The sequence below is a fragment of the Chaetodon auriga genome, chromosome 8, assembly GCF_051107435.1.
Source record: "Chaetodon auriga isolate fChaAug3 chromosome 8, fChaAug3.hap1, whole genome shotgun sequence".
In the NCBI taxonomy this organism is placed as follows: Eukaryota; Metazoa; Chordata; class Actinopteri; order Chaetodontiformes; family Chaetodontidae; genus Chaetodon; species Chaetodon auriga.
Window position 1 is genome coordinate 9,918,320 of NC_135081.1, and position 23,085 is coordinate 9,941,404.

At 44.4% G+C, this 23,085-nt stretch overlaps 1 protein-coding gene across 3 annotated transcripts in view; it reads right to left on the reverse strand.

The window, feature by feature from the left end:
- Positions 1–1,049: 1,049 nt before the first annotated feature.
- Positions 1,050–23,085, reverse strand: part of trak1a (trafficking protein, kinesin binding 1a) — a 34,368-nt gene continuing 12,332 nt past the window's right edge. For all 3 annotated transcript variants that reach the window (XM_076736789.1, XM_076736787.1, XM_076736788.1), the window contains 14 exons: positions 14,723–14,799; positions 13,529–13,645; positions 13,239–13,339; positions 12,783–12,891; positions 12,462–12,540; positions 12,206–12,336; positions 12,024–12,098; positions 11,570–11,707; positions 11,407–11,483; positions 11,038–11,271; positions 10,602–10,930; positions 7,912–8,391; positions 6,420–6,522; positions 1,050–4,775 (listed from right to left, as the gene is read on the reverse strand). In XM_076736789.1, the coding sequence (XP_076592904.1) occupies positions 3,719–4,775; positions 6,420–6,522; positions 7,912–8,391; positions 10,602–10,930; positions 11,038–11,271; positions 11,407–11,483; positions 11,570–11,707; positions 12,024–12,098; positions 12,206–12,336; positions 12,462–12,540; positions 12,783–12,891; positions 13,239–13,339; positions 13,529–13,645; positions 14,723–14,773 (3,081 nt within the window). In that variant the 5' untranslated portion in view covers positions 14,774–14,799 and the 3' untranslated portion in view covers positions 1,050–3,718. The remainder of the gene's footprint in view (positions 4,776–6,419; positions 6,523–7,911; positions 8,392–10,601; positions 10,931–11,037; positions 11,272–11,406; positions 11,484–11,569; positions 11,708–12,023; positions 12,099–12,205; positions 12,337–12,461; positions 12,541–12,782; positions 12,892–13,238; positions 13,340–13,528; positions 13,646–14,722; positions 14,800–23,085) is intronic.

Here is a 23,085-nt window from a genome sequence, read left to right on the forward strand (position 1 = left end):
ACTGGAAAAAGGATTTCTGTATTCTGCACCCTCGGCATAGAATAGGCTGCAGACTGACCATCAGTGGTGAGATAAAGGCATGACGGACATCTGATGTCACATGCAGACAGAAAATACATATCATCCTAAATTAACAGATTGGAAAGTGAAAAAACTCCCGCTGTGTTCTGCAGTTGTGCCAACACCAGCTGATGGCTCGGGCGGAAAAACCCACACATCCTCTGCACATAGTGTAGGTGAGGGCGCACAAAACCACGAAAGGGCTCCGTGGTGTGATGTAAATCTAGTTCAAGGTGCTTGTTTGCCCATCAGAGGCCTGACTCAGTAGGTTTTTATGAGCAGTCTTGGGCCCACCTCCATGCACACAGGTGTGCCTCCACCTTGCTCTCCAGCCATAAATTAACAGCGTGTGTTTCACAGAGTATGTAACACTCCTTGTTTTGGGTGTGTTTAATGTGTTTGCAGGATCTCAGTGTTATTTGTTGATGAGTCTACAAAGCTGTGAGTGTGGCTGTCTGTGGAGAGCGGGCCAGTGTGACCGTTATCATGTTGGCTTCTCTCTGATAGATGTTCCTGTTCATTTGTTCCCAAAGGAGATTGAGCTAGCACATTCAAAGGAGTGTAGGGTTTTGGGGAGAGGGGAAGGAGCGGCTCCTTTTACGGCTCCGCACACTTGAATACAAGCTGTAACAGGCAATCCAGTGCTGTGAATGGAGTCGTCGAGTGGTGTAAGAACAGGAGAGGGGCCTGGACTAGCTGCAGAGATCTGGTGGCAGACGCAGGGAGTCAGTAATTCAGTATTACTAAATGCCTCGCTGTGGGACTGCATTGGGATTTTGCATATATTTGCCATATTGTGGTATATAAAGGAAAATAATTCTTGTTGATGTGACACTGATATTCAGCATATCACCCAGCCTTGTTAGTAGGAGTAATTTATCGTGGTTGACTATGGTCACCATCATTGAACCAGGACATAAGTAAAATTAACAAAACTTCAACTGGGCTGCAGAAAATGACATTATTCTATGATGAATAAGGCAAATGAGTCACTCTTTCTATATGCATCTTTATTGACAGTACAGTCCGTTCTGTAGAATAGAACACTTCAGACCCTGAACACAAAAGTTTCTTTCCTTATTTACTAAAAATAAACAACTTCATTTCATGTATTTTTGTTCTACTGTTACAGTTTATCTTTTAGAGGAAAGACTTTTAAGAAAAAAGTTAGCAGAACTATATGTGTTGCATACATTTACAATGTAATAATCGTACCCCTTCTGAGGTTAACACAAACTGATACAGATAAATCAACATACTGTACACAAATATATGGCCCGACAGCAGGATTACTGTTTATAATAACCTACATTCAGATGATTCAGTTGACACACAAAAAACAAGACACACACTAACTCCTTCAGTCTTAGCACTTGGTATCGTTCTGAAACACTGTAAATTTTTTTTCTCTCTCAAATCTACCAGCGTTATGAAGTAATGCTTTTAAATGGAAATGTATCTGTGAAGCCAGAGAAATGTTTATCAGTTAAACATAGTAACATAACACACTTCAAAATGTTCAAATATAAATACAATCTGCAGAAGTCCTCCACTTAAACATGTACAACGTACATTCAGCTCTACGCGTGCTTCTAATCATCCAAGTATTCAATAAATATATTAATGGTTATTCATCTCCCACTCCATAACATTGCTAGTTTAACCCCTTAATCATTAAGGATTTCATCAGATCACTGCCAGCATCAGAGCCAGCCATTTCCATTCATTCACTGTCAGTCAGACGAGCAGTCAGCGGCCCAGTGCCAGTGTCCTACTTCAGACGAGGACTAAAATGCTGTATGAGGCAGAGGCGTTTCTGTTAAGTCATGTCTGATATACAGAAAGAGTGCGAGAGGTCTGATGGACACTGGACTCTTGCTCCTAAAACCAACATTTGGCTAATTCCAGTCACTCCTGTTACAGTTACATTCAGAAGCGTACACGTTTTATAATGCCTAATATTGCTATTTTTCCACCCACACTCTTGATTTTGAAAAAAACAAAAAACAACTATATATGGTGTCAGTATGTACATTATGCATGTTTCAGGTTTACGTTGGCAACATGGGGAAAAAAAAAGTCAAATTGTGAAAACTGTTTTGCAAACAGATGTGCTTCAATTGTGTGTTGTTGGGGTCCCACCCACTCTTTATGAAGGTGCAACTTTGGCTTGGAGTGAAGCTCGGGGTGCAGACTTCACTTTCTGGTGTTCCAGCTGCCGTCTGCATTAGGATGACACTTTTTCCTGCAGGTCTCGCTCTTGCTTTCTGCAGTCACAGTGTTTTAACAGGTGTCTGTACACCTGGATTACTCTTTGTGTGCTACATGACCCTGTGGATTATAAATGAAGGGAATGCTTCACCCAAACTCAAAAACAGAGCCAGAAATAGACAAAAATGAGCGTGTGAGGGGGCTGTCCGCAGGTTCAGCTGCAAATACATGATTTACTCTCTGCTGCATTCAAATTATAAAGTAATCAAGATACAGTATGTCAGATGTTTTCAGGCACATAAGAACAGTAAGTCACAGCAGGATGACACATTGAAGCCACTATCTGGATTATTTTTGAAACTACAGATTACATTTGTACAGAGAGGGGGGGAAAGAGTTGCTGGTAGAAAAGAATCTCCAGTGCCAACATCATAATTTCCATTTTACTCCAGTGCAATACAATGTAGACACAAACTGAAGGCTTAAAAATACCACAGTGGCCTGAACAGATGATTAAAAATACAATATGGTTAAAAAAAAAAGAAAGAAAGAAAGAAATATTTAAAATCTTTTAGCCTCTGGTAGGACTAGCTACCATCTTTAATGTGGCTGTAGTTTTAAAGTGGGAGAGTTTATTTTTTTCCTCCGTCTCTCTTCCTGGTTGGCACTCACATGATGCTCTCTGTCCGTCAGCTGGTACCATGGACTGAACACTTTGATCGTCTATTATGGGGAAAATGCTTTCAGGAGATTTTTGTGTTGATGGCAGTGCTTCAAACAACTCATGACACAGCACTTTCCTAAAGTAACATCTGCTGTAGTGAGTGTGGAATTGTGTAGTCCTGGAACATACAACCCTCATTTCTTCATGGATAATGAAAGGTAAAAAACAATCCTTCATTCAGGCCAATACCGTACATTTAAATTCTTTTTTATCAGCAGTGCACTCATTCAGCTGGAGAAGGAAAATGAGAATAAAAGAGGGCTGTGGGAAAGCTCTGCTGCACTTTCACCAGATGGGGCCTTTTAATTGATACTATGACACAGTATATTGCATATACATCTTATACAATATACAGGTACAACGGACAGTGAGGAAGGCAACGTACTCCATCATGGTTAGTCTGGTCTGACAGTATGAGTATAACACAGTGTAACAGTGTCAGCCACTATTGGTTTTATTCACCACCATTTCATTCAGTTACATTGATCAGACTGATCATTTCAATAAATCCTCTGGAGCCTGTACTGCTTAGGAAAGACGACCTATTGTTTATGTTCAGTTGAGTCTGTAGGACTGTATTGTTCATCAGTGTAGCTGTGTGGTCTGGGGTCCTCCACTGCAGAAGGATGGTATTTCTCTATAGTTATGATGGGTATTTGGTTTTGGAGATAAACTTGTATGTGTGGGTTCATACGTATGTGTAATCATATCGTGTGTGTGTTGTTATGTCCCCGTTTCATCATCGCTGTGATGGTCATTGCTTGTTGAATCCTGCAGTCTGTCTTCTGGCCTGGTGTGTCTCTGTATTATCGTCTGTGGTGTTTCCAGTGCATGTAGTGTCTGTGGTATGTGTTTGGCCTTTGTGACCAGTGTGTGATTTGCTTGCGTTTTGCCTATTTCCTGTGTGTGTACTGCATGCTGGGGATGTGGGGTTTGCATCGTGTGTGGTATGAGTATCTCTGTGCTTGGGGGCCCTCCTGGGTCTTTCATGGCCATACTGGCTCCTACCATGGCAGGATAGCTACGATTCCTCCTCAGCCCTGCATTCAAACCTGGAAGCCCCCCACCAAGGGCGCTGTTGCCCAGTCCAACAGATCCAAAGGGGGCTAATAGAGTACTCCCAGATGAAACAGAAGCAGCATGAGGGGGGAGGGTGCGGAAACATTTCAGTTTGTCCACAAGTCGCAGCTTAAGCACGTCATCATCCGTTTGCCCCCCTCGCTCCCTCTCTGCCTCCCCCAGCACTTCCCTCAGAATGGTACGAGCTGGCTTAGAGGCGAGGAAGGTGTCATAAAATGGCGGGTCTTCATTGCACGGGCTGAACTGAAATACCGGGCAGGTGCTGGTAGAGGAGGCGGATTTGGAATGAGGGGAGTTGGGCGGGGTGGAGGGCTGGAGGAGGAGGGTGTCTGGGCGTTTCACCAATCGTCTGGGTTCGCTGTCCCCTGGTGCGTTGCTGCTCTGCTGTACTTGCGCTCCTCCACCGGGTGTAGAGGCGCCACTGGCATCCAACCCTCGGTCCCAGCTGTAGGGGTCATACACCGAGGCAGAAATCCCATGCTCCAACAGGAGGCGCACCAGGCCTAGGGAAGTGCTGGTCGTCTTGGTGGAGTCCCTAAGGTTGGTGGAGGATTCGGCTAGTGAGAGGGAGAGGGAGAGGCGGCGTGGGGTGCAGCAGGGGGTGTAGGAAGGTGTAGGCGGGGCAGAGAAGGGTATGGGAGAGGAAATGGGGGTAGGGGAGCCAATGCAAGCACTGCTCTGGCAAGAGGCTAGAGCTGGGCTGGAGGTGGAGGAGTTAAGGGAGAGAATGGGTGGAGAGAGGGATGAAGGAGGAGGAACAGGGGAATTTTTGGGTGCAAGGAGCATGACAGACAGTATGGGTGCAGGGACAGACATGAGTGAACAACAGTAATCAAGTTTTAATACTTAGCTTTAAGTGACAATTAAAATTATACAGACAAGACCCAAAAAATATTACCATGCAGGAATTAAAACCTTTTCCCATTTGGGCGACTGAGATTGTGGCGATATGGAGAGTTATTTCTGACCAGCAGTTTTCTGGGACAAGTAACTCCATATATTTCAAATGATAACCACAGTCAGGAGCATCAAGGCTTACAAACACAGTTTACACACATTAGACTATTAACCACACAATAAGTTAATTATTAGAGCCCTGATTATAAGTAGGTACACAGTGAAAAGTCCACTTACTGGTCTTCATTCAGCAAATGTCACATGACCTTTATCTGGTTCTTGGGTCACGTGGGCAAAGTGGTCAAATACAAGGTGGATGTCATCACGCCTCCCCTGATTTACAGCAAACCTTTGGCACTGGATGTGAATGATGTCCTCGGTTTTGGATCCGCTGTTCAGACAGCTGCCGTTATGTGCGTCAGTGGTTGGTTAAGCCTCAGGATTTGTAATCTGCGGGGACCCAGGACTAGTCTTTTGGATGTACCAGCAGAGGGTTGACTGGCTTGTTGTAGATGCCGAATCTCTAGCATCCAATGCCAAAGGCTTGCCTTGTATTGAGACTGGGGTTACAGTCTCCCCCCTGTATACGACCACTTCTTATCAACTGACTGAAGTTCTGGGTTAAGGTCATGTAATGACACCTGTGTCAGTTCCTTTCGCTGAATGAAGATGCTGGATGTGATTAAAAACTCTGAAACCTTGGAAGTGGACCTATTATTTCCACCATATACTGCTCTCAAATGGCCAGAACGAATGTCCACTCCAAAATCCTGATAAGTTAGACTTGACCAGTGACTGGAGTCACACCAGTGTGCCAGAAGCTGGATTGTTAGTTAGGAACATGTCGACGGGGAACATTAGAGGCAAACTGCTGATGTTATTCTGCTTTGCACACACCCACAGTCTTTAGGAATGCACTTCCATGCATTGCCTCACCCCAGTGGGTGCACTCAATGGGTCTGCTCTACTCCGGCCATGACAACCATATGATACAACTCCACTTCATCTTCCTCATCACTTGACCTGCCAAGGCCAATCAGACAGCAGGGACTTAGAGAGTATGAAGGCAGCCAGGTGCTGTGGCATCAAAGTAGCCATGATTCAAAATCTATGGGAGGGGAACAAGAGGGGAATTTGCTCCTTGGCTGAGAAGCAGCTGTTTGATTTATAGCACACAGTGGAGTTTTGTTCAAGTAATACTATCAAGCAACTGTGACATTAAGCAGTTCTTTTGTGTACGGCTGCAGTAGCTCATTCTCTTCTTAACATGCCCTTTGGCAAACGTTTAATGCAAAAAGAAAGAAAATGGCCCCATCTTGTGTTCATAATGAAACACTACACTCAACTGTACACACTAAGGATTACACAATATTGGCACAGATGTACAATTTAAAACTGAACACAGTACAGCAGTAATAAAGAGAAGTCAGGTGTTTAGTATGTTTACCTTTGGGACACAGAGGTCAGCTGATCAGAGGGGTGGAGAATCCTGCAGGTAGTGAAGGTGTATGTAGAGCTAGTATGGGACATACACTTCCCTGGGAAATTAACTACAGGAGGGAAGAAGAGAAGAAGGGAAGGATGTAAGTACTGAGACAAAAGGTACCAAGTAACACTGTACACAATAAAGTGGAGAAGAACATAGGCCATGATCTTAGAATAAGCCCAAAGCAAAAGTCCCAGCATATTAGCTCCCCAAATTCTGAGGTAGTGAAGTGATGAAGGTGTGCTGATTCCATGAAACAGAAATGATCTGGTAAATCCAGGCGAAAGATCACTTAATCAGATTCTCTCTAGTCATGAGATTGACTAAATAACCACAGAGTAAACCTGACATGTTCATTTTGATTCACCTCCATCATTTGTTAGTGTACGTATGTACTGTAAGTTCAGGTCAGCGTTTAAGGATCGGTTCACAAGTTTTCAAGTCTGTCTTCAAACAATAGTCAGTACTCTTCTGTTTGAAATACACTGAAGTGGTAAATGCAGGATTTTCATTTTTTGTTAAAAAGGAATGTCTGAATAGAAACTTTTCGTAGGAAAAGGTGAGTAATCTCTGCACTAATGAAGAGCACTCTGTGTGTCACTAAAGCATTACCTAAGAGTGCCTGCAGCCCCCTGAGAGTGGCATATTTGGTTTAGGCAAGACAAGTGAGATTGGTTATGGGCTTAACAATATGAGAGTAAGCCAATCAGAGGCTGAGTAGGGTGGGTCTTGCCAAGAAAAGCAATGGGATCCATAATAACGTGTATGAAGCTACAGGTCAACTCCATTATTAACCAGCCGTGGGTGTCATGTGTTCATGTGACTTGGACAGCTGCACTAATGACACCTGATAGACACATATGTGCCCACATACAGGACCCAAGCCATGATATTCTACACGCATGTGTTTCTGTTGTACACTGGTGTATTAGCGCTTTGACTGCTGGTGCAAGAAGTTGGTGCCAAAATATTTTCTGAATGAAATTTCTGTGAATTACACCAAAACAAGAAAAATGTCTGTGCTGCAGGCCACCAGTGACAGATTGAGATTATGGGAGTCCAGAGGACAGGCATCACACAGATTAAAAAAGAAGTATGATTGGTTAAAATAAAGCAAAGTGTGGCAGTGAAAGAAAGTATGAAACGAGAAGGAAGATGTAAACTCAAGTAAGGAACAAAAACAAAAAAAAACATATACTCTGTTCTGATGGGGTTCGATGGCTGCACACACAAGGACTGCCGGTGGGACGGGTGGGTGTGCGGGTGTGTGCACGTGAGCGTGATCGTGCAGGAAGGGACGTCACAGTGGGGTTGTGAGATGTCCTGTGAAAGCCTTCCCTAACCCCTCACCCTCCCACCCCTCCTCTTCACCCCCCTCCCCTTTATCCCTATGCTCCAGGGTTACAAGGGATGGTGGATGCAGTGCAGTGACCTCAGCTAAGTGCTCCCTCACCAGGCATACGGTCCATTGTGGCGGGCTGTAAGGCCTGGAGCTCCTTGAGGTCCACATGCCCGTTCATCTCAGAGGAAGAGGGGAGAGGAGAAGAAGAGGGGGAGGGTCTGGAGAAGGAAAGGGGCATGTTTGCAACATGTCCATCTATTACTGGAATCACTTCTCTAGCCTTGCACGTTTCTCCCTGCAGTGTTTCCGACTGGCCGTCGACATCATCATCTCTGTTTTTGTTGCAGCAGACAGAGGGAGAAGAGGTAGAGCGAGGCAGATCCATGGGAGCAGTGCTCTCTCCCGACAAGCCAGTGAATGAGTCGCACGAAAGTTCGTCCTCCTCCGGTTGGTCCAGCTGCCAGCCGTCTTCCTGTTCCTGCTCGTGCGCTAAAGTGCGGAAGCCCTTCGTGACCACACCGGGCCGATGATCCAGCAGAGCACCCATGTGGGGCTGAGCCAACTGCTGCCATGCATGGAGAGTAGCAGAGCCTGGAGGAAAAGTCAGAGGAAGACTCGTGTTATCTACAGCTGCTCTTTGTCACAAAATGCAGCTCACTAAATTTTTACCTTATCTTTACTTTGGAGTCTGGTGATCCTGAATGCAACACTGCTGTCCAGGCCAAATCACACCAGCCTCACAGGATGATGTCTCTGCTAACTTCACATTGTGTCACAGTATCATATGCTGCATCCAAAAATGCAGCGCTGCTCTGATGTAAGTGCACTGACATGATTCTGAATCCGTTCTGTAAATGTCATTTCTATGTTTAAATGTTTATATATAGATCACAATATACTTCAGCTGTTTACTGACAGATGCTGTGTGTGAACGGATACAAACACAGGCAAGCAGATAGTAGGGACACACACACACACACACACACGAGGGGGACACAATTCTACATAAAATCGACCACACAATCCGTGTCTCATATACTGTACATGTACTCACACAGACAGGACAGACAGGCATATTCTGAGATTAACACTTCTTCGTGCAGCACATACAGACTGTCACACATACTGCAGTGACTGCGACTGACACGCAGCAGCAGGCAGTGTCTTTCTGTGTAAGTGTCCTTGCAGCTAGCAAACTCTCTCATTTCAAGTCCAATGAGTGGTTGTTTTCTCATGACACGAGGGGCCTCTGAGAGGTCAGTACACTAACTCAAGACGAACACAAAAGAATGAGAGAAGAGGGAAGGTGAGAAAACTAGTTAGAGTTTATTCAAGAAATCATCAACTAAGAGTTGAACAGAAAAAGAAGTAAAGTGCAAAGACAAGACAAAACCAGTAAAGAAAAGAAAAGGTGAACAGAGGAGTGAAAGGGATGGACAGTACATATGAACACATGAACTGACAGCAGCTGCAATTATTAAAGATAATTATGAAGGCAGAACACTGTCATGCAAGTAATTTGTTACCAACAAATAAATAACATAACCATCATTAGACTTGAAATTAAACGTTGCTACATGTTTACTGTCAGTGAAATGGCAACGTGTCCTTTCACTTAAGAAGCAAAACGACATGTCAGCATTTCACATGTTTTTGCCTTTTACTTTCAGCACATGATCCGGTGTCTCTATGGTACCTTTCACAGTGCGACCATGCAGCTGAGTTTGAACACTAGGTGGTGCCACAGAACAGGAAATACCTCTGACACCAAACAACATCCCTTTGAGGAGGACAAACATTGTGGAGTGGTAAATGCTTTAAAGGCTGCAAATTGTACATATGCTGCTGTTGCTTGATTGGCCATTGATGTTCACATACTGGGACAAAACTATCTGCACTGCTCTCATCTGCTCTGTGTCTACAGCAGGATCATTGTGTAGATAAATATCTGACAGCAAATGTACGAGCAATTCAACTCTACAAACTCAACAATCCATACAGTGTGGAAATAAATAATTATAGCACATTCATACTGACTCACTCACTGCAAAAAAACAAACAAAACTGTAAAGTGCTCACCATTTGTGATGTATTGGGATAAATGTAACACTGGTAACATGCAATGTTCTCATATAAAATCTCTCCTGAACTAAAGCTGCATTTTATGCTATATATATATATATATATATATATTTGCCTTCCTAGTATACACTTTTTATACCTTTGGAATCTCTCCAATGTAAGACAAATGCACAAATCTATATCTAAAATAATAAGGGGTGCTAAAGGTTTTTTTTCCCGAAGTATACGCTTCAAACAGCAGCACGCAGCAGGCTGGATGGTGCTCTACACTTCAAACCAGCAGCGTGCTCGTGTGTGTCTGAAGTAAAAGGAGTGCTGCAGGTTTAAACTGCCCTCCTGTTCCTCCAGCACCTCCAGCAGGCCTGTGACTAAAGCCAGCGGAGCTCTGAGATGAGGCTGTGAGCTTGGCCGGCTGCTCAGCTCCAACAAACTGGAGCTCCTCTGCAGGTTCTTAGGACCCTGTGAGGCACTCAGGCAGATTTTGGATGGACTGTGGTTCTGAAAAATCAGATACTGCTTCTGCTGCTGCTTTTGAAGGGCTTGCCTTTGGTTCTGTGATCGGGTCTGACTCATCTCAGTATAACCTCGAGGAGTATGTAGAAATGTACGGTTTGAATTTCTCTTGCTTTGATTCTGTTGATGTTTGGGAACACTTTGGCGTTCATTGTGCACGGCATTCTGAGGATTCGAAGACCTGTGTCTCTGAGAGGAATAGTCACCTTCTAGCGGCTTTACAATCTGCAGCTTCTCCGGCAGGTAGGATTTTGTTGTGAACGAGTATCCCGACCAGACGCTTCCGAGAGAGGGATGCGAGCACAGCGACAACAGGCTCTCCGTCGGTGTCCCCAGGCCTCCGCTGCTCCCGCCGCCTCCTTTTTCTTCCTCTTTGGCCAAGTAAGCCAGCTTCCTCTCCCTCTCCTCCTCGAAGAAGCGTTTTTCTGAGAGGTAGTTGTCACGGCGGAGGGACAGACGCCGCAGGGCTGCCTCCAGATCCTTGCTGCCTGGGGTCCCTGGGGTGCCAGGGGGCCGCTTGTTGGAGTCCTCTGACCTGGGGAGGGGGGACATAGTTGACATTGACATTAAAAGCTGAATATCTCTTTCTCAGTTTTGTTATTTTGGAAAGCCCAGTTGATCCCTGAGTCAGTCTGTCCGTACCCATCGCCTGGACTCTCCAGGATACTGCTGGTCCTGTTGTCCAGGATCATCCCACTTCCCATGTCGCTACCATAGTTGGAGTGCGGTGTGCCCACCCTGCTGGAGCGCTGTGAGGTGAAGCATGATGTCTGATTGGAGCCTGGGATGTTGAGGGGGGAGGGGCCTAGCGATGAACGCTGCTGACGCATCAGGTTTAGGTTTTTCACCGTCTGGAACACTCGCTTTGGCTGCAGTCTGGGGGAACATGATCACATAAACGTAGAGCTGAGGGTTTTAATGCATTAGTTGCGAACATTTTGCTATGAAGTCAGACCAAATCATCCACAACTCTTTATCTACGCTTTCTTTTGAAGCTGAGCCTCTTGGTACCTCTGCTCCTCTACGTCCGGATCATCCATCTGAAGTTCCTTCCTCATGGTGCCCTCTATTTCTGCTGCCAGAGAGTCCTGAAGGGAAAAAAAGGGATTTTGTAGCTGCTGGGATCATGGATGTGCTGTGATGGTGACAGACACGTTCACGACTCTGAGCTCACCATCGGGAACAGACCCAGAGAATGGAAACGCCTCGGGGTGCTTAGTGGTAGAGTTTTATTCCTCAGGTTCTTCAGCTCCTCCTGAGCCTCGTGAAGCATCTCCATGCACTCTGCATACTTATCTTGTAACTCTCGCAGCTGGGGGAGGGGAAGAGAAAGCGCAGGAGAGATGAGTTGTGAAGAAATTGAGAAATAAATAAACAAACTGGGACATCTTACACATGTAGTTCTGTCTTCATGAATCTCAAGCACTTTGTGATGTAGTTTTTAACTCTGGTGGTTTATATTGATATTGTAGGTAATATCAGGAGTGTCAAATCATTTAAAATACCCTGTATACTACTCCACAGCAGTTACACATAATACTAATAAACAGGATTTGGTCCAAGGCAGGCTCTTCTAGCAACATATTTGTTGGTGGGAGCCACGGTCAGCGGGTTGTGGATTGCCTAACCTCAGCAGTGAGCTGCCGCTGGGCGTCCTTGGCTGCACCCAAGTGCTGAGTCAGCTCCTCATTTTCCACGGCATACTACAAACACAGCAGACAAAAACAGAAATGAAAAACACTTTGCTGCATTGCATGAGTAAGACAAACACACAGGAGATATCATAACACTGACACCGGGTGGTTCATACCAGCTTGGCCTTCTTCTGGAGGTCTACTATCTGAGAGAGGAGGTGCGTGATCTCCTCCTGCTGCCTGGAGGCGTCATCACTCTTCCTTGCCAGCTCTTCTGCCAGAGAGGAAATCTGCAGGTTGGAATTACCTGGAAGCAGCAACGGGAGTCAAAAGTGTGTGCCAAAAAACCCAGCCTCACCTCCTCTCCAGTTAGAAAGAGGTGAACAGATCTCACACGGAGCATCATATGATTCCAGTCAGTCCAGTACTCACGTAGTTCTTTGACACAGTCATTGACAAGTTGCTGCTCTTTTTCCTCATAGGAGATAGTTTCTGTCTCCAAATGACTGGCCTGAAAAAACAGACTTTACTGATCACACTGTAGGCAGTCAGAAGGTCACACTCAGACCTTTCTAATGAAAACCAACAGTACTGTAAACAGTATCTACATGCAATGTAAAACGTTAATGTACTTTGATAAATAATGCATGCAAGATTCACTTAAATCAGTAAAATATACACTGCGGTGAATTAACTATTTATAAAAATACTGTGTTTGTGTTTGTTCGCTCATGTGCGAGCGCGCACGTGTACCTCAGATCGCAATGATTTGTTTTCTTCCTCCAGATCTTTGAGTTTCTTCTGCAAGGAGTCCAGGGGGAAAAAGGTGGGCGTTGACACATTGGTTTCACGGGGACGCACACTGCAAACACACATGAAAGAGAAATGTGGACCAGCGGGTCAATCAGTTATCCATCCACCTCTCCATCCAAGTCCACTACTGTCACATTTAAATTCTTCACACACAGAAACAGATTTATCACAAGGGCAATCAAAAATAATCTTCTAATAAAAGAAAAAAAGCTCAGGAGATTTTATCGTCAGCTGTCTAAAATGACTCCAACATGCTCTCATCTCATGGTTTCTGAAAGCTGAAGACTGTCTTAAATGATGAGTGCTAGTTTGCATTAGACTTAAATTTCAGTGCAGAACTCCACTGCATAGTATTTTACGTAGAAGGAGAGAAGAGGTGAGTGAGAGGAGACTTACGGTGTGGACGTGGTGGACTCCCCCTCACTCTCATCAGCAGCGTTGGTATAGAACTGTAACAGCTCATCTTTCATGGACAAGTCATGACGCAACTGAGACACCTGTGTGTGGAAAAGACAGGGAGACATGGAGAGAGAGGACAGTTAGAGGAGAGACTATAACAATGATTTTGCACACTCTCAGACATGCCCCACCACCAGTATGGTCCTTCAAAATATGACACAGACATATATATACTTTATCTCTAAAGACACTCTCATAGTTGATCACCAAAGACAGAAGCCTTGTACCTCCTCTCGTATGTGTTCCACTTGCTCCTCCAGCAGTTCGTTCCTCTCACTGAGAGCTTTGTTTTTCTTCAGCAGCGACTGTCCGATGCGAGCTGCCAGCTCCAAGTCACGCTCTTTCTGCACCGACACAAAGCGCCGTTTAGTGTTTAATCAGCAAACCAGGCGAAAACGTTACAGACATTAAAGGAATAATGCGTTTTTTTGCTTTCTTGATGCAAGTTCAGAAGAGATGAGAAGACTGACAGAGCCAAGCTAACAGTTGTCTATATGCTAAGCTAACTGCCTGCTAGCTCCCACTTCATAATCAGGGATGAATATGAGAGCAGTATTGATCTTTTCATCTAACTCTCTCCAAGAAAGCGAATTAATCTGATTCCCAAGCTGTCGAGCACTTCCTTTTAAAAAGGATGGCAGTGTAAATTTGTCCTCTAAGAATAATGTGTGCGAAGGACATGCAGCAATTTAAAACTTGAGGGTTGACTTAAATGCCTCAACCGTAAGGAAAAAGGTGGAATGAGAAAACAACAGAGGGTGACTGAAAGACAACTTAATGTCCAAGGACAACTTTAAATACCTCAGCCTCTTACTGCCCACAGAGACTCCCACCACTGAACTATAATTAAAAGCTTTTTATGAACCTGTGACTGTTTTCAGTATTTGGGCTGCAATCAATAACAATACTAATACTAGTCTCGAAGTGCTACATGCTAACGTGCGAGATCCGGAGGTTCAGCTTAGTGTTACAAAGCTCTCAATAGTGAATATTAATGCTTTGTAGGAGGAGGTGAACTTTCCACAGTAATGGAGGTCAGTGATGTCTCACAGGGTGAACACCGTTGTCCGGTCTGTCTGCTGATGGTATGACATCTCTGAATGCCATGTTTCGTCAGTAGCTGGATGGCTGGTTGTTGAATTTCATGGCTCATTTAACAGTCCCACTTTTTATTTATGCAGAGGAAGCCGCCTGAGCTCTTCACTGTGGCGACGTCCTGCCTGGCGTAGATTTGAATATCAGCTGCAGAACCTAGTTTTATGATGCGGTGCCATCGAACCTGCTTTGTCGTGAACTTCACATAGCAACCTGTGTTTAGACTATCCCATGACAACATTTGACCAAAGCGACTCACTGTCTGCGTACACTGCCGTCCTTCACGTTTGTTCTGCTTTAACTGATTTTACTCGACATGATCTCACCTCCTCCAGTAGTCGAGTGACAGCATCAATGTCACTGTAGGTCTTCGTCATCTGGCCCACTCTGTCAGCACACAGTACTGCACAGACACAAGAGAAGAAGTCTCAACAGAAGAACACAAATTAAGATTACTGAACAGTCAATGCCCTCAATAATACATCACTCTGCAACTTCAGCTCTCCTTTACTGCTTTATTTAATCAGCCATGAGGTGGCTGAGAATATGTTGCATGAGCTTACAGTGTATTTTATCTATAATGTCTGTAGACTGCCAAATCCATTGGAAACAGCTCGGTTGTAAAAGACCCACCTCAACATTAGGTAAGATTCTCAGATTTCACACTGAAGTAAAAATGACTGACACTCAAACGGTGCCTCCCTGTTCCTCCTGCCATCTCCTTTCTTTTCCACTCTTTTCTTGTTCTTCGTTCAGGAACCCGATTATATTCCTAAGAAGCACACACCCACGTACTGCACCTTATACAAAGCCACCTATTCATTAACCTGCATGCCTTTTAATTCAGAAAAGATAAGTCAGTGAATGTGAGGCCACGCTGCAGCGCTGCTATTTCAGCTACACGAGCTCAAGGTCATTATCAGCTCCTGAAAGAAGTGCGCACCTCAGAGGTCAAAATTCAAACAGGGTCTCGCTGACAGAACACATCACACAGCATTTTGACAAAAACAACAGTACTATGATGTCTGCTCCTCCTGAGTCACTGCGTTCCAACACTGACTTTTATCGGTTTGTTTGCATTGTTTTCTGAAGTTACATTTCCACATCGGTGTCTATCAAATGCCTTGGTGTGGATTATCTCCACAGTATGAGGATGTTTATTTTCGGACAGTCTTGTTAGTCACTTTTAACGCTGTCAGTTGGAGAGAGGTGTGTGACGTTACACTGTGTGGAGGTGTCACGCCAGCAGGCGCAGGGAGATAATATGATGCACGCTGTTACGACACAGAACAGTTGAACTATTTGAGCTTCCACAGAGATCATTTCACTGTAGCAGGACAAATGTTGTTATCAGGCATGTGCACAACAGCGCTCACTCAGAGGCCTCTCAGGATGCAAAACAGGGCTGGCCAATGCAAAATACATACTTTCATGTCCTCGTGCATCACGTGCTGCTGGAACACGCAGACACAGGCCCTCAGCTGGCTGTGCTTTAGTTACGGATATTTCCCATCATTACCATCAATTATTAAACAAGTTGCTCTTTTCGGTTTCAAGGTTGAATGAGCATACATGACACTGAGCCGCTTCACAGTGGTGTTTTGTTTGATTAAATACGTGCAGCTCAACGTGTTTGTCATTCATTTTTACCCAGTGGTTCCAAGGTGGCCCATGATTTGAACCATTTCTCTCTACTTGAGCAAGAGTACACTGACTGTGTGCAGCCTGCGTCCGTAGGCTAACTTTTTACTTTTAGCAATACAATATTTACCATGTTCACCATGTTAGTTTGGCATGTTAGTATACCATCCATCAATGATGGATGGAATAGTAATGGATGGAGGGGGTCACGGAGGACTGGACACATAGAGGCTAACACAACCACATTCACTCCTATAGGCAATTTAGTTTCACCAGATAAGCTAACCTGCATGTCTTTGGACTGTGCGGGGAAGCCACAGCACCTGGAGAACATTCAAACTCCACACAGAAAGGACCCATGCTGGGCTCCAGCCCAGAAACTTGTTGCTGTGAGGCGACAGAGCTGAACACTGCACCACCTGCCGCCCAGTGTTAGTATACCAACACCTGCTAAACAGCACAAACACTTGTGAAATCTTACAATTTTAAAGTTTTTACTAAATTTCATGGCAATCTATCAATTAGTTATCGGGACAATTCACTCGAGGCCACAAATTTCAACCTACTGGTGGCGCCAGAGGAAAATCTGGGGGGTCACTGAAGTCAGGAGGAGTCATGTTCTGAGGACCATGGGTGTCTGCGCAATATGTAATGACAGTCCTTCCAGTAGTTGTTGACATATTCTGTCTGGACCAAAGTGGCAGACTGAGAGATTGCCAACCACAAAGCTAGACCGCTAACATGACTGAAAACAAATGATAGGAACAAATGGGCATGACAATAACCAGGAAACACACAAACACACACAAAATGCATTACTTGTACCTGTTTGTTATCTGGCTGACAGTGAGATTGTATATGCACAAGGTGCAGCCTGTTTACCTGTCATACTATCTGTGTGTTTGTGTGCTTTCTTACTGAAGCGCATGCTGGATTTTCTTCATGGAAACACTCCACCCAAGTGACATGACAACATGGCTATGATTCGAAGCAAACTGCTCCTTGTCACTTGTTCCAAAAATGAAATGTCAGCAATTCTGTGCAATTAGTCATTGACTAAAACACATTAGGACTTCCTGCTCTTCCAATGAGGTTAGGCTCTTACTGATTTACTTTGATAATCCACTCATAAATGGGTGGTGATGGTGCAGGCACAGATTAGAGAAGGCAGCGGTAACCTGGACTGTGTAGAAGCAGGTGTAACTTAATATTGGAAGGTGATCGGGATGTTTTCTTGGTGTTTTATAGGGAGAGCAGGTAACCTAAGACAGACATGCCTGCTCTCTCTCTCTCCCTCTACCTCCTTCACAACAGGTGTAATGCTTAAAAACCACATGGCCTCTACCTTAGCGGATACGTTTGGTGCCTCAGAGTTTTGAGTTGAAATGTCATTAAAGCTCAGTAAGGATGTATTAGCAGGCTCCAGGCTTTCTGTCTGCTGTGCAGCAGAGGGGCTGATGGAACCAGAAGTCTGGAGGTCTGGTTCAACAGTCCCCCTGTTGCTACTGGGCAACAGAGAACACACAGGTTCAACAACAACAAACAAAAGCCAAGACAACGAGCAGAGAGGAGTCCTCGCTATTCAAATCAACACCTCAGCCTCTGCTGAGCCATTCAAATGTGATATAATATAATATATGTAATAATGTTATCATTGTAGACCATTTCCTTATTGGACCTGGATTGATATCAATCTAAATTACCTCAATAAAAAACATGTTTACACCACAGTGCTTCGTGCACTCACACAAGTCACCAATCATGGTCAGAATTTCTCTTCTATTTATGCATATTTTGTAATAAGACCCCACTTTTGCAGTTTAATTTTATCTGATCTGATCAGAGGACTCTTCTATTGTACCTGTATGATGCAGTACCTTCAGTTTATACACACATCTCTTTAAGTGCATGCCCTTCTGTGTCATCATCAGCCCTGTCTTACACAAAAGCTAAAAACCTAAATATCAAGAAAGAATCTTTGTGCATTTTGAAGCAAATATAGATGGTACTTAGCACAACACTGACATGACAGCTGGGATAAAGAGCTGAGCCCGTAACATGTCAAATCAGCAGGCAGATTAGCCATGCTGTACTGAGAGCACATACACTAACATTAGGGACTACGCCTGCAGGACACGCCACAGTCCACAGGGGACAAAACACCTTTTAAAATGTTCCACAAAAATCCAACGATCCCCTTCAGAATCCAAAGAAATGCTTAGCTTCAGAACAGCTGAGCACGCTAATGCACAGATTAGCCAGAATCAAGAAGAAGAGCACAGCAGAGATGACACCCTCAGTGATGAAGAAGACCATAGACTACCTTCACACAGAACTTGTTGCTCTTCATCCATCTCTTCTTCCTCCTCCTGCTGCTCTGTGCTTCCATGACTGGGAAGACTGACATACAACTCTTCCTCATCTTCTTCCTCCAGCCCTGTACTTGCATGACTGGGAAGACTGACATACAACTCTTCCTCATCTTCTTCCTCCAGCCCTGTACTTGCATGACTGGGTAGACTGACATATTCCTCGTCCTCATCTGTCTGGTTGAAGTACTCCAGGTCGTCCTCGGTGCCAGCAGCTGGGAGCAGTGCCATCTTCCTCTCTGGCACCATAGGCTAACTGCTAAACCGCAAAGTGTGCAGGTGTGATGCCATGGCTCCTGCCTGGGCTGTGTGCACTTGTGGGTGTGGGTGGGCGTGTCTTAAACTATGCATCAATATCTAATTTGTGTGTGTCTAGACGTGAAAGTACATATCTAACAAAGTGTTCCAAAGTGGACGGGAAGAATGCAAAGCATGTCTCTCAAAACCCTCCATGTCACATGACCGTTGTCATCTTTGTGTGTGTATCCGTCAAGGACCAAATAATGTCTGCCGAGTGACTTTCTAAAAGTATCATTTGTCTCCTGTGGTAGCTCCGTGAGACATCCAGATAACCTGACTCCTCCTCGTGTTGCCTGTGACTGGTCGGTGAATGGCCTACTCTACTTCACCACAGACAGGGGGGTAGACACACACACACACACACACACACACACACACACACACATATAAAGGAGGCTTTCCAACGCCCATTTGAGGTCATAAAACTAGGTTAAAATACATTTAACACAACAGCTAAGAGCATTTAAAATAAGCTGTAATGTTTTCTGCTACTGCCATCCTCAACCTGTCAACCTTTTCCATTTAAAGGGCCGGGATCGTTCAGGCTGGCCCCAACAAGAGCAGATCAGAGCTGAGAGAGACACCTGTCCCTCAGGTAGGCTTCAAATCCAATTTCCTTTATACAACCCCCCCCCCCCCCCCTCAAATGGTTAACTTGGTACAGTCCTGTTCGGCCTCCATGGTGACAACAGGACAGAGTGAACAATAACAGACCTGCACCTGTTTCCAGGGTGGGGCCAGTCAGAGTGGAAGCTTTCAACAGAGAGTAACTGTTTTTGCACCCATTTAACCTCTGGCCCATATCACTGTGTGAGATTCACGGGATAGCGAGCTTAATTTGGCGGCAAATAGTCCCATGAAGGAAAAGATATTCAAAGGAAGCTCTAATATTCATCACACTGTGAAGTCATGATGATGGACCAACATCTGTAGAATGGAAAGCCTGTGCTGTTACACAGAGAGTACGCTCTCATATGTTACAGCCATATACAGTAAAGTTACTGTGCACCCTGTGTTCTCTATGGACTGCACAGACACGATGAGAGCTATGATACAATGCTGATTCCATCTTTTACATTCACTTCATTCCTACAGTGGTGACACACAGGAAGTGGACGTTAGAGGAAAGACAGGGCCCAGACCTGCTGGGTAAGAGTGCACCGTGTCAAGCAAGGGGTGTGAAGTCCACTGATTTCTAATCAAGTGAAGGGAAAATAGATTTCTAAGAGACTACAATAGATATTTAAGCTCAAAGATACTTTAAATACAGAAAAAGCATTTGAAACCACTGCTTTGAAAACTGGCACAAAAAGACTGTTCCTGCCAACTTGCAAGAAAAGACAGAAGTGAGCCGAGCTGACCAGCACGTTCAAAAGGAGTTTCTGGAAAATGGACACAAAAGGACGCGTCCTTTGCCAAGCTTCAACTATTAGTGGAGCCTTTGTGAGAGTCTCAGAAATAGCGACAAGTGTTTCCACCCTGTGGCACATTCTGTTTGTTATTCCACTTCAGTTGACCATTCAATATGAAAGGCTTCCTTGTAGATTACAACCTTTATCACATCATTTAAATGGTTCTGTTGAGTGGTGAAGCATCAACAGGTCTACTGATAGTGCTCAGTCAAAACAAACAGCCATCATGGCTGCTGGCAATGTATATTTTCATAATCTCTCCTGTGACTAGATGAACGGTTATTACTGCTCATTAAAAGATTATTTGGTACAGTATTTAGTGGTGACGTGTCACATTGATCGAGACAGAGAATACCTGTATACACTGTAATGTATGTCCATGTCACATGTCCATCTGAGCAGGGTACGACCCATTACGACCGATCCTTCATAGATGAATACAGGCCGCACCAAAGTGACCCAATTTTCTGCTCATTAGTCACTGCTCAAGTGTTATAATTACTGTAATTGGTCTTGAAAACTGATGCCAGCTCAGTCCCGTTCTGCATGCTTGAGTAACTCCACTCAGCGGTCCTATGGATGCAATGCTGCAGGCAACAAAGGACTCACGGGCAAACACCATTAAGTGCGTCTTTCTCACTCTCCCATTGCTTTTCTGGTCACATTCACTCTTTACACCCCACTTGTTTTTCCATTTTCCCTTTCATACACCCTCCATCTTTTCATCGGATTTGTTTGCTCAGTCTCTGGGAGCATGCTTTGTACAGGAGAGTAGAAGAAAATGACGAATTTAAATGAGGAATTTACACAAACAACATCTTCGGCAGTGACATGTCTAACCCTGTTGAAGAAATCCACCTGGTTAAACCATGATTGTCTGCTCTGGCTCAAGGCTCCACATCTCTCTGCCTGTGTCCTTTAGGCCCCTTTGATTTCCTGCTCTTTTTTTGGCTCAGAAACTGTAGCAACATTACCAACACAGCGACAATGGCCAGAGAATACTATCTGTACTATCTCTACGAGCTGACTGAGTTGCACACTAAAATCTCTAAAATAGTAGATATAGCGTCTCTAAAACACAGCAGGTCACTTCTTAGTAAAGTTAACAAAAGTTCTGATCAAATAACTGAAAACGCACATGATAAAGTGGAGACAAATGCAGTTTGAAAGCTATTACTGATATAGACATGGATACAAACACATCACTTGTTTGAAGTGATTTTTAGTGGTTTCTAAAACCCCATTAAAATTTAATGCTGACACAAAAATCCACATGTAGTCTTTTTTGTTTCCTTGAATCATCCCTCCAACCTCTCACATCCCCACATAGCTTGCCCTCTTTCCAGCCCCAGCCCTCTGTCCTGCTTGCCCTCCACCCAAACAGCCCCCTTTGTTTTGAATTCTTCTAAAAAGTGCCAAAGAATATTTGGCAGACTGCTATTGACAAGCGGTGGCTTAGAGCAGCATGCAAATCATTGGGCTAAATATAAGCCAACCTATTTCCACATCCCTCCCTTGCATATCTCAGAATAACACCAAACCAGCTGCTTTCTATTTCTGCCTCTACACTCCACCAGAAAATTCATCAGAGCAACTGCACCTCCCCTCTCATTTGGCTATTTGATCATTTCAGCATCAAGCAAAGCTGTAAGATCTGCTGTCGGTGTTTAGCAGGAAGTCAAACCTGGGCTTGCTGCCGTGGCTAAATATCATTGCAGATGTTTAAGCTGCACGGCTCACATTGGGGAGGTGCTGAGCTGTCTCAAATTGTTATGTAAGAATGTCTACAGAGCATCCCTGACACACATGTTCAGCACAGTGCACATAACGTCTACAGTGATCTCCCTCAACGCATCAGAGCTTCACGTTGAATCTTCGACCAAAATGTGCTACTATCAAAACAAAAAAAGCTGCACACGATGGTAGAAAGATGTACAGAGAGAGGAGGAGGAGGAGGAGGAGGAGGAGGAGGAAGAGTACCAACAGGCTGCTAATAAACCATCCACTGCTATAACCTGCTGTTAGTCACACATGTCACACGACCAGGCACCATCAGTCCTCCACATGTCTTGCCTGTGTGTGTGTGTGTGTGTACATCTCCACACACACACACACACAAGCTGTTGTAAGACACTGGGGTACATTACATAAATGCACATCACTGCACCAAATTCTAGGATCAATGAGGAATTATGCAACTTTTCAGCCATCTTTCATTCATTACACTTATTTGTTCCTTATAGCTTACTATGTTTTCACAGCTGTTTTGTTTTTTTTTTTTGGTTTAGCCAGTCCCAAGTCCTAATAAAATGGAAAATCACTTAGCTTCCTTTCACTCACTCACTCACTCACTGTGTCACTCAGATGATTTACCAGCTGCTCATATCTTCATTACATATCTCTTCTCACAATGAGCAGTTTTTGCCACCTGTGACTTCTTTGATTCTCTCCAGGTCAGCTGGCATCTCCCAGTTTTTCAGCACACTTACACCCACAGCCAGTCATACAGGCTCCTCCTAGGCCCTATTTTAGAAGCCACACTGACTCAGCTGCCACCGAGCACCTGCTCCAACACCTACAGTACCCAGCAGCCACTGCCTGCTGCAGCTTTAACCCTGCTGTTTGTCCAGACTGTAACACCTACCCTGATAGTTTCACATGTAATGAACACCAGTCCACTTCATCACAACCTCTGGGCTGTCTTTGATGGACACTAGCAAAAATAAGTCAGTTTAAGATGACTCCAATAGGGGTTTAGTTAAAGGCATTTTTATCATTTATGAGCTTAAGTACCTTATAATCCATTTGTTCTATTATGCTGAGGGGACAAGGGTCTAGCTTTTCACCAATCTTGTTTAATATCAACCAATCCAGCTTAATTCTGCCACTATCTCTCCTCCCTTTACCCTCAGTGTGAGGACACATCATAAACCCTGACCAGTGGTTACCAAGATTACCAAACAATGT